The sequence below is a fragment of the Equus quagga genome, chromosome 10 (genome assembly GCF_021613505.1).
Source record: "Equus quagga isolate Etosha38 chromosome 10, UCLA_HA_Equagga_1.0, whole genome shotgun sequence".
Taxonomy (NCBI): Eukaryota; Metazoa; Chordata; class Mammalia; order Perissodactyla; family Equidae; genus Equus; species Equus quagga.
In genome coordinates, this window is record NC_060276.1 from 41,576,801 (window position 1) to 41,592,305 (window position 15,505).

General features: G+C 38.8%; 1 protein-coding gene across 7 annotated transcripts in view; it reads left to right on the forward strand.

The window, feature by feature from the left end:
* Positions 1-15,505, forward strand: part of ZMAT1 (zinc finger matrin-type 1) — a 188,170-nt gene that overhangs the window by 136,452 nt on the left and 36,213 nt on the right. For 4 of the 7 annotated variants that reach the window (XM_046673915.1, XM_046673919.1, XM_046673916.1 and 1 more), the window contains exon 1: positions 8,587-8,896. The exons of 2 other annotated variants lie outside the window; for them this stretch is intronic. In XM_046673915.1, coding sequence (XP_046529871.1) covers positions 8,617-8,896 — 280 coding nt within the window. In that variant the 5' untranslated portion in view covers positions 8,587-8,616. Of the gene's footprint in view, positions 1-8,586; positions 8,897-8,932; positions 9,149-15,505 lie in introns of those variants that run through there. One more of the 7 variants, XM_046673922.1, reaches the window with a different exon arrangement.

Genomic DNA, 15,505 nt, shown 5'->3' on the forward strand with positions numbered 1-15,505 from the left:
TAGCCTAAGGAAAGATGCTTATCCTTAAGGAAATGCCAATGTGGGGGGAAGTTGCACCTTTAACTTAAGGGCCTTTGTTCTTGTCTTTGGGACATAGCAAATGCTTAAGCAGATAAACAATGTATGCTCACTGGCCATGTCAGGCCCTTTTGGAAAAAACAAAGTCAGGCCGAATTAGGTTTACACCAAATGGCTTCCTCATATACTCCAATATATCCTATTGCTTGCCATTTCTATTTGTCAGGTGGTCTGGGAAGTTTCTTGGTGGCTGAAGTGAAACTGGTCATCTCTGGTTGTAGGTGGTTCACATCCTGGCATGCACTACTTCAGTCTGCATCCAGGCCACTGTCCTAGGGTCCCTAAGTCCCTGCATACTGTGATCTCTTTGCTCTGACTGTAGGCCTTTTACATCCACTGATTCTATCAGCACCATGTGATAATATAGCCACTCAGTAAATGCAAAATTGTATTATTTGCATTCATAATAATAATGTAAGAGAGGAAAAGAGGTTGTCACTGAACATGGCTATTAATTGTAGTTTTTTTCTATACTTTTTCACAATCTATATTTAAAATAAATTGCAATAGATATTGTTTGTCATAGGTCAGTGCCATCTGATGAAGAAATCCAAAATTGCAGCTTGGATATCACATAGCCAGTAGCAGGGAGTTGAGGGGGCAAGAGTGGATTTTGTGTGGTACCGGATAATCAGGCAGAACACTCAAAGACTAAGCCACGTGAAAAAACGTATTCTTTAGCCCGTCTCTCAGCTAACAAGAAAGGTGTGTGTGTGTGAAAGAGAGAGAGATCAGGAGTGTTCAGGAGCTAGAGACATACTAAGAGAATCTATGGTATTATATATTATATTATTAAAATATATATACATATACTATACATAAACACTATATATATACTATGATATATGATTGAACAAAAAATGCAGTCTTTTGTAAAAGGTGCTTATAACCTCATTTTTTCTGTCAATGATATATATATTTAACATCTTTGAATGTAAAGGAAATAACATTTATACAAAATTGTTTTTCTGATTCAATTTAGAACCCCATTTATCTTACAGTTTAAAAATTTATATCAATTTCTTTTTCTGATGAGCAAATTAATATATTTAGGGCAAAAAACACTAAGCAAGGAGAAATATATCTGTGTAAGAGGAAATTTTTTATGTTGCCACCTCTTATCCTGCCATATCACAAGATAAACCTACAGCATTACTTGGATGTATAGTCTCCAGATTAATGTGTGTGTGTGCATACATAACCTACATTATTTTTGTTAGTGGCTACTCCCTTCAAGTAACCATTTTGTTAGTGTTAACTGTAGGCTTCTAACAGGAACTGGTTGAGGACAATTGGCTAGGTTGTTTTGTCTACTTGATTGTTTAGTAACTCTTCTGTGGTAGATGCTTTCTAGTGAGTGTTGATATGCAATACAAAGATATTCATTTTTTGCCTACTCCCATTAGTTCATCCACATGCCTCCTCCCCAGACTTTCTTGTACTGGATATTCCAATCTTTCGCCTTCCAAGACCTGACCAACTTGGCAAGTCATTTTCCACGGCCTGTGAGTTCATTCAACCAAGGTGAATGACCAGATGCTCTCCCCACAGCTATGCACATTGGGAAGATTTACCTTTAAAATGGATGTCTTTCAGGGATACCTCTGAGGGCGGCTTAGTGCTGTAGCATTCCATTTTCAGCTTGCATGGCATACTGGGCCAACCCGTACATGAATCAGGCTTGGTCAGTTTCTTTCCCCATCAGCTGGTCATAAAGGATCTCCCATGGCTGTTAAGTGTGATTGAGACCTGAGGTTATGATACAACAGTTTTGATCACTAGATAGCCTGAGCTGCCCCCTCCAGTAGTTTAACTGTGCTTTTTGGACCTGCCTATGCCCAATCCCAGCCATACCACTTCCAATTTATGATGAATTGTTGCTGGGGCCACTCAAGCTTATGATTTTGTGGGTCTGACAGTAACCAGCTCATGATGGGAAATTCTAACTGTATGTTCACCTGGTGTCGAAAGTTCAGGTACTCTGTCTCTTTCAAGGCCCAATAACAAGCCAGGGCCTCTTTTTTGAAGGATGTCTAATTCTTCATTGCAGATGGCATGGCCTTGCTCCAGAACATGAGAGATTATGTTGTAAATCTCCTGTTGAGGTTTGCCATGAATTCCACATGTCATCTATTCCTTCCACATGTACCTCTAATACCATAGGGTCTATTGGGTCATATGGCCCAAGCAGCAGGGCTGCTTACACCTCAACTTGGACCTACTGCAGAGCCTTTTGCTACTTTAGGCCCCACTCAAAGTTGGTACCTTTGCATACCACTCAGTAAATGAGCCAGAATAGTATTTCCACGTTTGAATATGCTGCCTCCACAATCTGAAGAAGTCTATCAAGTTTGTAATCTATCTTACTGGATGGTGGATGGCTGCAAATGCTATGAGTTTTATGTTTTCATAGAGTTGTCCTAGTATGCCCAAGACCAGAAAACCCCTGAAAACTTCACTGACGGGAATCTGTGATGGTTTCATCTCCCACCCTCTGGAGCACATGTGTTTTACTAAGGACTCAAATGTACCTGTCAGTTCTTTCTTATCTGATCCAGTCAACAGTGGACCAAAGCGGTGTTCTGCAGAATGTCTATGTGTTCCACATCTCTTCAAACTATGTTATAACAGAATTGGGTGTAAACATATCCCTGAGATAAAGCCATAAATCAATTCTGTTGTCCAAATCATGTGATGAATTAAATGGGAAAACGATGGGTATCATTACCCCTACATCCCTTAAGCCTTTAGGGGAGGCTCAAATTTCTGTCACTCCCCACAGGATTTTGTATGTTTTTTTGTTTACTGTCTTGGCTGGAGCGGCAGCAGTTTCAGAGACTTCCACTTAGATTTCCACAGAATGACAGCCTTTTCCTCACAGGCTAAGGAACCAATGTGGAGGTTCTGCCACCTGCCATGTATATCCATTCTAATTATATATTTGTGGATTAGAGAGATTACAAGCAGATCGTTTCATGGACTCGTTAGAACAACAGTGAGCCAGACCTGGACGGATTCAGTGGAACCACAGTGCGTCAGACCTGGGCTAATTCATATGCTCCCTCTCTGATAGAGGGCCATGATTATGCTTCAGGCCTTCAGGCGTCAATGTCAACTAGAACCCCATGTCCAAAAGCCTAAAAATGTGTGGGTAATTTTTCCCCAGTGTACATTTAGCTAAGTAAATGGCCATAGGTTTCTTTGACGAAGGACTCTGTGAACCATTACTATATAAACTTGCTATAGAGTTGCAAGATCCTTCCTTTTCGGGACCTGACATCTGTGCTAGAGGTTGACAAGACAAAACAGTCAGGGGAGTAGGTCTTTCGGATTGAGTACTAAAGTGAGAGTCAGTAGGTGTGTGTCCCATAGTCAGATCCAACAGTCTTTTTAGCACCTGAAGTAGGTCACATCTTCTCTGATCATGTTCAGTACTCAATAAATGCCAACTCTTATTATTATAATGGATTAACTGTCTTGTGGTGCTTTGGAGTAGTTCTGGAATACAACACCCTATAAAAATATTCAGATGCTAACCCAAACACTTCTAGAATGGATCTATTTATTTTAAAAGAAAATCTTTCCTGAAGAAAAGACTTGTGGTGAGTAGCTCTGTTGAAGAGTAGTTCAAAGAATTGTATTTGGTCTATTCAGTACACACACACACTCACACTCACACCCCAGATATCATCAAGCTAAATTCTCAGACCCTTCTTTTAGCATAAATCTCACATTCTTTAATTGTGTTAAGTATTTTTAAAATGCCCACATGAAATATACCCTTTAGCAATAACAAAAAAAAAATGGCTACAGTGACATTTATTCTGACATTCTTTACATCTAGAAAATAATTATTAGCTGGGTGGTAAAATTAGTTCTAAATTTTAAAAATCTTCCAATGCACACTATTAGTTGTGTGATTACTTTTATTTAACTTCATTGTCACTTGAACGCAGAGAATAGTCTCTAGCTGAAAGAACCACTCTAGACAGGACCTAAGAGGGCAGCTGATATCTCATAAAGCAAGAGCTTCATGGTGATATAAAGAGGATGGGTAATATAAAATGTAAAAATCAGAGGTCAGGAAAGCACATAAAACAAGAGGAAATTGGTTGCTGAAATCATTCCCTGACTCCAAACTCCACTGGGTGAGTAAGTGCTCAATACCTAAATGTGTTCTTCCATTAACCAATCATAGAAGATAAACTTAGGTTATGAAAAAATATTTCCCTATAATTCTCAAACACTGAGAAGTTTCTTGAACTTTCTAGATGTTTATGTAGCATAGGAAGCATTAAGAGTGACTCTGAAAGAGATCTGGATGCTAAATCACATGGTAGGATGTTCCCTTCAGACCATCTGTAGGCTGACAAGAAAGGTCTGTGTCTGTGTGTGTGTGTGTTTGTGTGATGGGGGTGGTGAGCAGAGAACAAGAATGAGAATATATGAAGGTATATACTTTGAGACAAATACATTAGGCATACACAGATATATTTTCTGCATATACTTCTATAACATCAATTCCCAATCAGATACATCCTATGCCACCATAAGTTTATTTATAATTATTACTGCTTAAACAATGGAGAAATATATGAATTATATTATATTTTCATCTTAACCCTGATTAACCACGAGCTATCTACTCTTGTGTCTTTCTTATTTGTATATCTCAATGTGTCTATTTGTTTTCTTTAATTTTAGTATTGTTGAACAACTTTGGATTTTTCTTGTTTTGAAGAAGATTAGCCCTGAGCTAACATCTGCTGCCAATCCTCCTCTTTTTGCTGAGGAAGACTGGCCCTGAACTAACATCCATGCCCATCTTCCTCTATTTTATATGTAGGCCATCTGCCACAGCATGGCTTGCCAAGCAGTGCCATGTCCGCACCCGGGATCCAAACTGGTGAACCCTGGGCCACAGAAGTGAAACGTGCAAACTTAACTGCTGCGCCACCAGGCCGGCTCAACTTTGGATGTTTGATTGCCATTGTTTTTCACCTTTGATTTATTTGTGATAAAATTGAACATCATTGTTCTACTTAGTCAGATTCATTTTTATGTCAATCATATTAGTGACATGCCACTAAATTACGTTCTAATTATTTCTTCTATTTTATGATGCATTTAAATGTGTTGTGTTTGGTGATAATGAATTTTTCATTTCCCATATTATTCCAAACAAAGCATATTATGTCTGACTGTAAAAACAATGAAAGGATCACTGGTATGCTTTGTTTATTTACTGATTGCTCAGATATGCAAAAATATGCTCCCTTTTTTCTTTTTGACACCTCTGACTTCCATTTTAGACCCACTTCCACACTCCTTCCACTCCCATCTTCTTTCTATGATTTGGGGAGTCAGTAGCTAAAACTCATTTCAGCCAATATAGTTCACTCCCTGTGGTCCAGTGATGTAAACAGACTGTTCCAGTTGCTAAATTATAAACCACGGAAAAGTTAGTTATAACCATGAGGCTGAGTTTGCATTCTTTAAATGGGATTAATGAGCCCAACATAACATCACTTTGTAAGAAGACTGGGAAATTATGGGAAGCATCTAGCCCATAGGAGGCTTTCATCAATTGTTACTCTGCCACATTCCACTTCCTCTCTCCTGTGAAAGAAATTATTTTGGCATTCGCTTAATAGCATTACTGTCATAGAGAGCAACGATAAGTATAAGAGGAAGAAAGGAAAGTATGTGCTTATTGTCAGTCTATGACTGCGACTTGGTGGCATTTTTTGGCATGTCACCAAATGGAGTTGGGGAACATGGAGAAAATTAACTGATTACTTTCTTTGGTTTCATGCATTATCCTCTCCCCACTTTTTACTGTTTTACTGAACAGCAGACACATAATTTTCCATGGAGCCTAAGAAGAAAGAAGTAATTCCATAATTTAATAAATATTTGGTGACTGCTAGGGTCCAAAGACAGGAAATTGTAACTGCCACACAACGATCAGGGGGCTATGTAAAACCACTGCTTATAGGTCCTCCAAAGCCTTTGGGTGCAAGGCTTGCAGAAAGCTGAGGCCACTGCAAAAACTCATGTTTTATATCTGTTGGAGTCCATGTAAAGAATGGCTTTTATTTCTATTCTATTTAAATTGTGATACATGTGTATATCATTGGTGGGACCTAAACCATATTCAGAATCCTGCTGGCCAAGAAGTCTGAGAAATGTAATTCATAGGCTTCCAGCTTCAGAACATGGGAGAGAGCATGGAAGGGGGTGGAAAGACTTCCCAGTGCTAGCTGATAATATCTGGAAAAGTCCCCTGAGTTTTATTCCTCTAACCTTTCTGATTATTTAAAATACTTGAGTCTCTATATTAAATCTTTTCTGTTTGAAATACCTAGTGCAGTTCCTCTTTTGCTGACTGAATCCTGAGTGATGCATAATCCCCAGAGAGTCTGATTGAATAGTTCTTACACAAGTGGACTGTGATTCATATTTTGAGAAACAATGCTTTTGAGGGATTACCCCTCCCACATTGAAAGGAATAAAATTGAAGGGAATGAAATTACATTGAAAGGAATAAAATTACAAATACCTACTGGCTATTTCAGTGGAATTTTTCTTGTGCATGACCTATCCAGTAATTTCTTTGATGAGTAAATGTTGTACTTACAGAGGGACGGGATAGAAGATTAGAGAAACCACCCAATAACTCAGGAAATCTTAGATAAATTACTGAACCACAAAAACAACATCAAGTTATGTTCATAAGAGCCCAGCACTCTAAGTATCTGAATTTACTATTCAGCTCCAGCCAGTTGTTGCCAGTCAGGAACACACAGTCAATACTGCCAAATCTTCAAATGCTTTTAAGAGACTTTTTTCCCCATGAAATGCCCCTTTAAAATGTTGACAAGAAAGTAAATAAACAATTGTGCAGTTAAAACATATGTGTGGGCCAGATCTAGGGACTTAGGGACCTAGGCCTAGGGACCACTGGTTTGTGACATTTGTCCTAGGACTCTACCATGCTGGAGCATGAGGAGTCAAAAATAAAACAAACTGTCTTTTGTCTCAAAATGGTCCCGTGCTAGTAAGAAGAGAGGCACACAATACAAATATGCTCAAGATATAGGTGTAGCACAGATGGGGGTAGAATTAAGTCTAAGCAGAGACAGAGGAGGTTATCTCGAGGAAGTGATGTATTATCTGGGTTTCAAGAGATGTATAGGGGTCCATTAGGCAGGTGCCTAATGTGGAGAAAGGGGCATTTCAGGAAGAGGGAACAACATATACAATAACACTGCATCATGAAATAATATTTTTCAGAGGAATCTGTAAGAAGATTTAATATTGCTGAATCATAAAGTAAAAACAGAGTGGCGAGGTGGGGGCAATGGAAAGAGGATGAGATCAAGGAAGTGAGAGGGGACGCTAGTAGTGTGAAGATGTGCCCTTTGACTATCCAATAAGCAATAGGGAGCCAGTGATATATGGCAGCAATATGGAAGTAGATTGGAGGGATTCAGATCAGAGGAAAGGAGATGAGTGAGACAGATGCTATAGTTCCGACAAGAGATGATGAGGACTTGAAATAGGGCAACAGAAGTGACTGGAAATGAGAGCATACCCAAGAGAAACTTTTGCACAGATGCTCCAGGACACATGTCCATCAACAGGGAAATGGATGGGATACTGTACGGCATTGACAGTGAATGAATTACAGCTACCTGGATGAATCTTAGAAACAAAACTTTTAGTGAAAGAAACAACTCCCAAAATGCTACCTAGAAAAAGATACAAACTTTGTGAAATTGGAAAACAATCAAAACTAAACAACATTGTTTAGGCATACATCTATGCGATAAGCCTATATGAAAAAAAAGCATGGAAATAATAAATATAAATCAAGATACTGGTTTATTTGGGAGGGAAGCTGGGGAAAAGATGGTGAGGAGATTTAAATTATCAGTGATATTCTAGTTTTTCGGTTGGGTACCAGATTTACAGGTTTTTATTATAACTTAGATGGGTAGATTGATAGATAGGCAGTCATTTACGGCTGCAATGAAAATATGTTACGACCAAGGCTTCTGCTTATTTCTGTCCTCTCTCCTGAGGGTTATAAGAAAGACAGGAGAAGATACATTTTAAAGATATTTTGGAGGCAGAATCAATTGGTTTCCAGTCATTTTTTTCCTAAAATTGGTTTTAGATTAGCTCCTCCTAGGGAAAGAGCCTCTCCACTGTGTGGGGCCCACGTGCTTTCACATCCCGCGCTTTTTACCCTTTGCCCTCGGCCATCATCGCTCCCCCTGGAAAGACAAGCTGGTGACGCCAAGCAGTGGGAGTAGGGGAGGGGCCGCCCGAGGGCCTAAAGCGTTCCTATTGGTGGAGAGAAGGAGCGAGAACGAGACTTGAGCTGAAGCCAGGAAGAGGGGCGAAAGGGGTGGAGCTACGCGGGGCGGGGCTAGGCAGGGCGTGGCCAATCGGGGCGGGGCCAGTCAGGGGCTGGGCTAAAGGAGCTCAACGGGAGCGAGGCGCAAGTGCGATTGTCCGCGTCTCGCTGCGATGGCGGCGGCGCGGAGCACAGTCGGGCCGTTGGCGGCAGAGTCTTCCCCTCAGGAAGCTACCGTCTCTGCCGCCTCCTTCTTCTCCTACACCGCCTGCGCGGCGGCGGCGGCGGCGGCGGCAGTGATTGTGCCTGCCTCCTCCGCCACCTCCACCCCTGCCTGCCTGCCTGCCAGTGGCTGTGGCGACGGCGGCGGCGGCTTTGGAGGCTCCACTATGGCGGCGGCGGGGAGGGGGGGCAGTAGTTTTAAAGTAGACACCCGCCCTTGCCTCAGAGAAGGTGAGTTCCCGTCCCGGGGTGTGGGGGCGGCCCCATCTCCTTCGCTGCCTCTCTTCGGCCCGTCCGAGATCGGACTGGGCGCGGTTCGCCTCCGCCCCACCCCCCACCTGCTGTGGCGCAGTAAAGGCCAAGCTCGCCCCGCCCCGCCGTATTAGCCCCGAAGTGTGTAAGACGACCGAAGCAGAGAGGGGCTTCCCTACTTCTCCCCCGCCCCCCGAAAAGGATGGGAGCCCCCAGGAAAAGGAACTGCAGGTATTCACAAGGCAGGAGTTTGAAGGGAAAAAAAAAATTACCACATAATTTCTCTCCCAGCCAGGGCGCCTTAGAAAGCTCTAGGAAGCTGAGGTGTGATTTGGTAAAAGAGGAGGCAAGGGAGAAGTACCGTGGAACTAGGAAGTCAGGAGAAGCGAAGGGGGACTGATGGAGAAAGGGGGCAGAGATCAAAAGAAAAGGCCAAAGAAATGAGAGGGAGGAAACCCCTTTTGGTGAAATTAAGCATCCTGCAGCGTAGAAACTTGCAGTAGGATATTTGAGAGACAAGGTTAGGAATTTGCGGAGGTTAGAGTGTATACTTGAGCTTTAAAGTAGGTGTTGAATTTTAGGATCCAGTGGAGGGTCTAGTTTAGGGTCTAGTGGAGAGGCTTGTACTGAGGGAAGAAAAGAAGAGAGTGGCAGAAGCAGATTTCAGGAATCACTTTGGAGAGTTTTTCTTTGGCTATCTGAGGGTGTGACCTTGTAAAGCAAGGATTATGGGCCCATTTTTAAGGTGATTTTGGTTTTAATAAGTGCTGTTGTACCTACCAACACATATTACTCCTAACATAAAGAGGTATTTCTTGACTATTTCAGTGTAAGTGGTATTTTAGTACACACAAAGTACTGTATACTTGTAAGCAGCCTACTAATACCAAACTGTAAAATTTGCCATTGAAATGTGATTTAAAGCAGTTTTGGAAATGCTTCTTAAGTGGTTGAGACCGATTCCATTGCCGAAGATCTCAGTAAAGCATTTTGCCATCATAAATTTCATAATTAATTTCCAGTATTTGCTGTGTTCCTTATGTTGCTAACTTGCCTCCAAAGTGAAAGATCGAGGACTCCAAAATAGAGTGGAATAATTTAATTTCCTTTTTCTTAGGAGGACACACCATTAAAATTACCCCATAAAAATGAGTTTCTCTTCACATTTTTAAACGATATATCCTATAACCTTTCACACCTTTCACTTTGGAGGAATGGTGAAACAGTGAAAAAAATCCCTTGTAATATTTGTCATAGGCACATTACATAAATGCCAATTACTAAATAAGAAAGTTAGAAATACACTATAATATGATGATTTTTTAATTTATTAACTGTCTTACTGAAGGCAGCCTTTGAAAGACTCTATTTAGTGTCTTCAGTCAGCCTGGATTTGTACAGTTGTTCTGGAATGAAAATATGACATCTGGATTTTTTGTTTTTATACCAAACTTACTGTCTATAACCAGCAAGAAGGAGAGAACAGTTTTATAGGTGGTCAAGATCACAATTCATCTTGGTTCTCATGGCCTTTTCACAGTAAGGTTTAGGAGCAGTATCTCATGGAAAAAACGGCTTTTTGCCTGGCTCTGTGACTGGCTTGGTTGCGGTGTCTTTGAATATATGCAGATATTAACAGCTTTAAGAGAGATAAATTTATAAAGTAGCAGAAATACCCTGTCTGTGCTATTGCTAGGTGGTAAAATGAGGACAGCCCTAGCGTAGGAATCTGGTGCAGTGAACCTAGGTTCTGTTGTTAGTTTATCCACTAGATTTTGTGACCCTGAACAGGTCCCAGGCTTCCTGGATTTGGGTTTTGACGTTTCTGAAGTAGAAGTATTGGACTAGTGAAACTTCGAGGTTGATTTCAGATCTGGAAGTATGAACCATGATTTTGCAGTTCTGCATCGATCTTCTGTCAATGGCATTCCCATGGCTGTGCACTAGAACAGTGATTCATAAGCCATTAGAAACCTTGACTCATAGTTACTACCTGACATTCAGTGAGTAGTGAAATCTGTGTTGTTAATGTTGAGACAATTTACTAGGATATGAAAAATCAAACATAATTGCTACCTAAAAATTACCTCTTATCATTCATTTTAGGTAAATATTCTTCAATAACTATTCATTCCATACCAAAACTCTCTTACCTTTTCACTTAACAAATGATGAATATTTGATATAGTACACTGTCCGAAACACTATTAGGTCTCAAAATACTTTTGTTTAGATACTTACAAAGGCTGTAAGTAGTTGCCAGTTATGATAGTGGATAAAGGATTGAAGAGAGAAAAATGTTGCTCAGTGGTATGCCAGTATCTTTTGCTTGTTTGTTTTTTAAGTTCTAGTTGGAAGATTGCTCAGAAAGGTGGCAAAGAATTGTCAATATTCCAATTATTACAAGTCTGCTCCAGATAGAACCATTAAAAGTGGTTTGATAAAGCATTTGCTGATCCATTTTCACCTTTGGCTAACACCCTGAAGATCTCATCTGTCATGAGGTTGGTAATAAGCAAATGTCAGTGGAGATTAGAAATTGCCAAGCAGGGAAGATTAGAGGCTTTCAAAGGTTACCAATGGGAAATTAGGCAATCAACTTAAAAACAAAACAACAAACAAAAGAAATACTAAGTGAACAAACATATGAAAAGACACATACCTACCCAGAATTCATGGTAAGGGCAGTCATGAAATTCTGTAGGACACTTCATATTTCATTTAGTGAAGTTTTTCAAAAATGTTTAATGGCTCAAAAATGCATTTTCACCCAGCATTGATGTTCCAATAGTAAAAAATCAAAACAAAAACCCTTTTATTTACCTCTTCCTTTTAGGAAAAATAAATTATTAAATGATTCTGTTTTAGATTGGAGAACATTCTGCATTTTCATTTGGTTAATAATCCATTTGCATAGTGATTACCTAACAAGGCTTTCCTTTGTCTCCATCTCATTCAGTAAAGTTTCAAGTCCACCATAAGAAAACCTAGTTAATAGCCTTTCCTTCATTTATTTGGGAATCATTTATTGAACACCTGTATATGTGTGTGCCAGGCACTGTGCTCAGTGCTGAGGATATACAGAAGAATTAGACACAGCTATATTAAAGAGCTCAATAGTAGTGCTTGATAGTACATTATAAAATGAATAAATAAAATAATTTGGGAAAATGCAGTTTTAAATATAATTAGATTCCTAGACTATTGGGATTGTTCTATTGTTTATTACAAAGCTGTATTCTGCCCATGCTGTCTTATATACTATAGGCACACTAAAACATTATGTTGTAAATCTCATGTTGGCATCTAGGAAGAAAAATTAACAAACTGTTAGAATTAATTTTTAATTGTCTGCATTTGGCAGGGTGGGGATGTCTGGAGAGAGATTAATGACCATTTGTTAATTTCTGACCCTCTGTCCTTAGGTGTCAATATGTGAAAATACTGACTAAGCATGTCCACTACTATATTCAATACATATCTGTTAGGATATGAACTTTGATTCTTTTCCTCCTGAAACCAGTCTTACAGATCTATTCACATTTATTAACTTGTTGGAATGAATGGCATGATAACTTTCTAATGCAAAGTAGTTGTCATGAGATCAAGTAAATTAATGGATTTATACAAGACTTGAATTCAGTTTCTAATTTCACAAGCATGACTCCTGAGCTAGCTAGCCACAGAGTGCTCATAATTATGAAGGTCAAGGACTTAATTTAAATAAAGAAAAAGTAAATATTAAACATGCAACTAGTACTCTCAATTATTTTGCTAATTTCATTGTATTTTGTAATTGTTAATATGCCATGGGAATATGGCATTTGATTTGATTGTGATAATCTGTGTAATATTGCCTAAACTTGCCTAACTCATAGATAATGTACTAATCTTATAGCCTGAGAAAGTAAGGATACTAGATAGCATTATAGCTGTGAGTGCTCATAATGCTAACAGGTACAGATCTGCATTTCTGGCACAGTTAATATCTCTGAAAACCCCTTAAATGGAGTGTAACCATTAGGGGAAAAAGAGAGTTAAATGCCTTGGCAAAGTTAACACAGTCAGTTCCCAAGTCTCCTATAGCTTAGTTTGAGCTCTGCTCATTCTTTCCTAAGATTATAATGGTGTTAAAAGATTGCAAAGGTCAAGGCAGCTATTTGAAAAAGATCTTTTCTAATCAAGAATGTTTGAGCAAGGTTATCTCTAAAGGTGTAATCATGGAGAATATAGCACATATGCTCTTTGCAGAATTAACATGATTATTTCTCAGATTTCTTAATGCCCAATTTCAAATCTGTGACTAAGAAAGACATTTATGTTTACAATATTGCAGCCAACCCTTCTGAGGTTTGCTCTATTCTTGTCACTTTATTAAAATAGGATATGCAAAGATTTCTTTACAGTGCTAGTTTTTTTTTGCATCAAAATCAGTTGGACTATGAAATTCCCACTTCAGTAAATCATTAAAGCAGTTAATAGCTAGTCCTTGCCGTAAAGATCTGATGGGTTGTCTTAAAGAGAAAATTTGTTGTTTTGTACAACCAAATCTAATTGTCGTGTAACAAATGCAAGTAAGATTCATTTTATTAAATATAGCCAGTTATATATAGAGTCACCTAATTTGAATAAGCTTCAATTTCTTATCAGGGTAACCAAAAAACATTTAATTTGAGTGAACAGAGAAGGTTCTCTTACCTAGAAGAGATGTGATAATCTTCTGGTTCTTTTCCTCAGAGATCTTGTATAGCTTTTAATTCCACTAGTGAGAGTGGACCAAGTTGTAGGCATAAATTCATTATTGTTTTCTGACTCAAGACATGAATGTTATTCTTTTGTCACAAAAATCTATTTTATCCTAAATTGTCTGGTGTTATCTAGTAGTAGTAGAATAAAATTCAAATATTATAATTTGAATTTCACATTCAATTGCATTTTTGGATACAGAAGTTAATGGTATTTTACTTTAGCATAGTAATACAGCTATTTGGAGTAGGCATAATCGAACAAAGGTCCCTAAAAAAGTGAGTTTCTGACAAGTGAATCCTCTTTGTTTTTATATCATCAAAAGCACATAGTCTGATACAAGCTGAATTGCATATTTTTATATCAACATAGGGGATTTTAGTAATGCCCAAGTCCATAGAATGTGAGTTATTAGTACTCATATTTGTATTCCACTAACTTAAGAATATCCATCTGCTGTTAGTAATGTCTCTCCCCAGACTCCTGGAATTTTTTCATGGCCCAAATCCACCTGAATCTAGAATCATATCTTTTAAATTTTATCTTCCCTTGTCTTTCATTTCCTATAACCTCTCTGGGCCTTAGCTTCCTCATTTTGAAGTGAAGACATTAGACTAAATCATTTATAATCTAGAGGCAGTTTTGCCCCACAAGGGACATGTGGCAATGTCTGGACCTATTTTTGGTTGTCATGACTGGGGAATGTTACCAACTTCTAGTTAGTATGTAGGCCAGGAATGCTGCTAAATATCGTACAATGCATAGAGCAGCCCCTCACAACAATGAATTATCTGGCCCAAAGAGACAATAGTGCCAAGATTGAGATACCCTGAACTAGATCTCTAAAACTAGTCTGATTTGAAATAAAATGATTATAAATAGTATTAAGTAAAAACATCTGGGGCTGGCCCAGTGGTATAGTGGTTAAGTTTGCACACTCTGCTGTCCCAGGTTCAAATCCTAGGCGTGGACCTACACACTGCTCATCCAAGCCATGCTGTGGTGGGGTCCCACATACGAAATAGAGGATGATTGGCACAGATGTGAGCTCAGCAACAGTCTTCCTCACCAAAAAAAAGAAAAAGAAGAAGAAGATCAAAGTTTCTGGATTAGTAAACAGGCGTACTTTATTGAATGCCTAGGTGCATTAAACATTTTTTAAATTTAATTTAGTATTCACCACATCCTGGGAGAGACATTGTATTTCTGTACTTTTTATATGGAAAAAACTGACTCAGAGTCATTAAATAATTTGCTCAAGGTTATATAGTTATGGGTAGAGATAGGATTTGAATCTGCTTGACCAACTCAGTAGCTTATTTTTTCCTCCTGCTACCCAGTGCTGTACTACTTATTTTTTACTACTACCCAATGCTGTAGGTCATAGTTTTTTCCCTCATTCCAAATTATTATGAAAGTTTTATTTTCTCAAGTCATGTCAACATTCCTTGTAGGAAGGAAATAGATTAAACACTTTCATTAATAGAAAATTGGTTAATTCATTTTCTCACCAAAAGCTAAAGACATTCACAAATATAATCACATTGTAGTAGCATCGAATGTATGAACTCTCTTATTAGATCCCATTTATAATTTGTGACAAAAGCCCTCTTTGATTTAAAATAACCTTCCTACGTGTTATTCAAGAGAGAATCACTTATGTCATAGTAGCAAAACAAAAGTTTATTACTTGGTCGTGCAGTTTCCTCTGAGTGTGAGGTTGACTTTGCAGGGCAACTGCCCTCATACCATGGTTCAGGGAGAAGAAGGTGCTTTTGTCATTTTTGCTTTCAATATTTTATTTTACTTTTTATTGTGGTAAAATATACATAACATAAAATT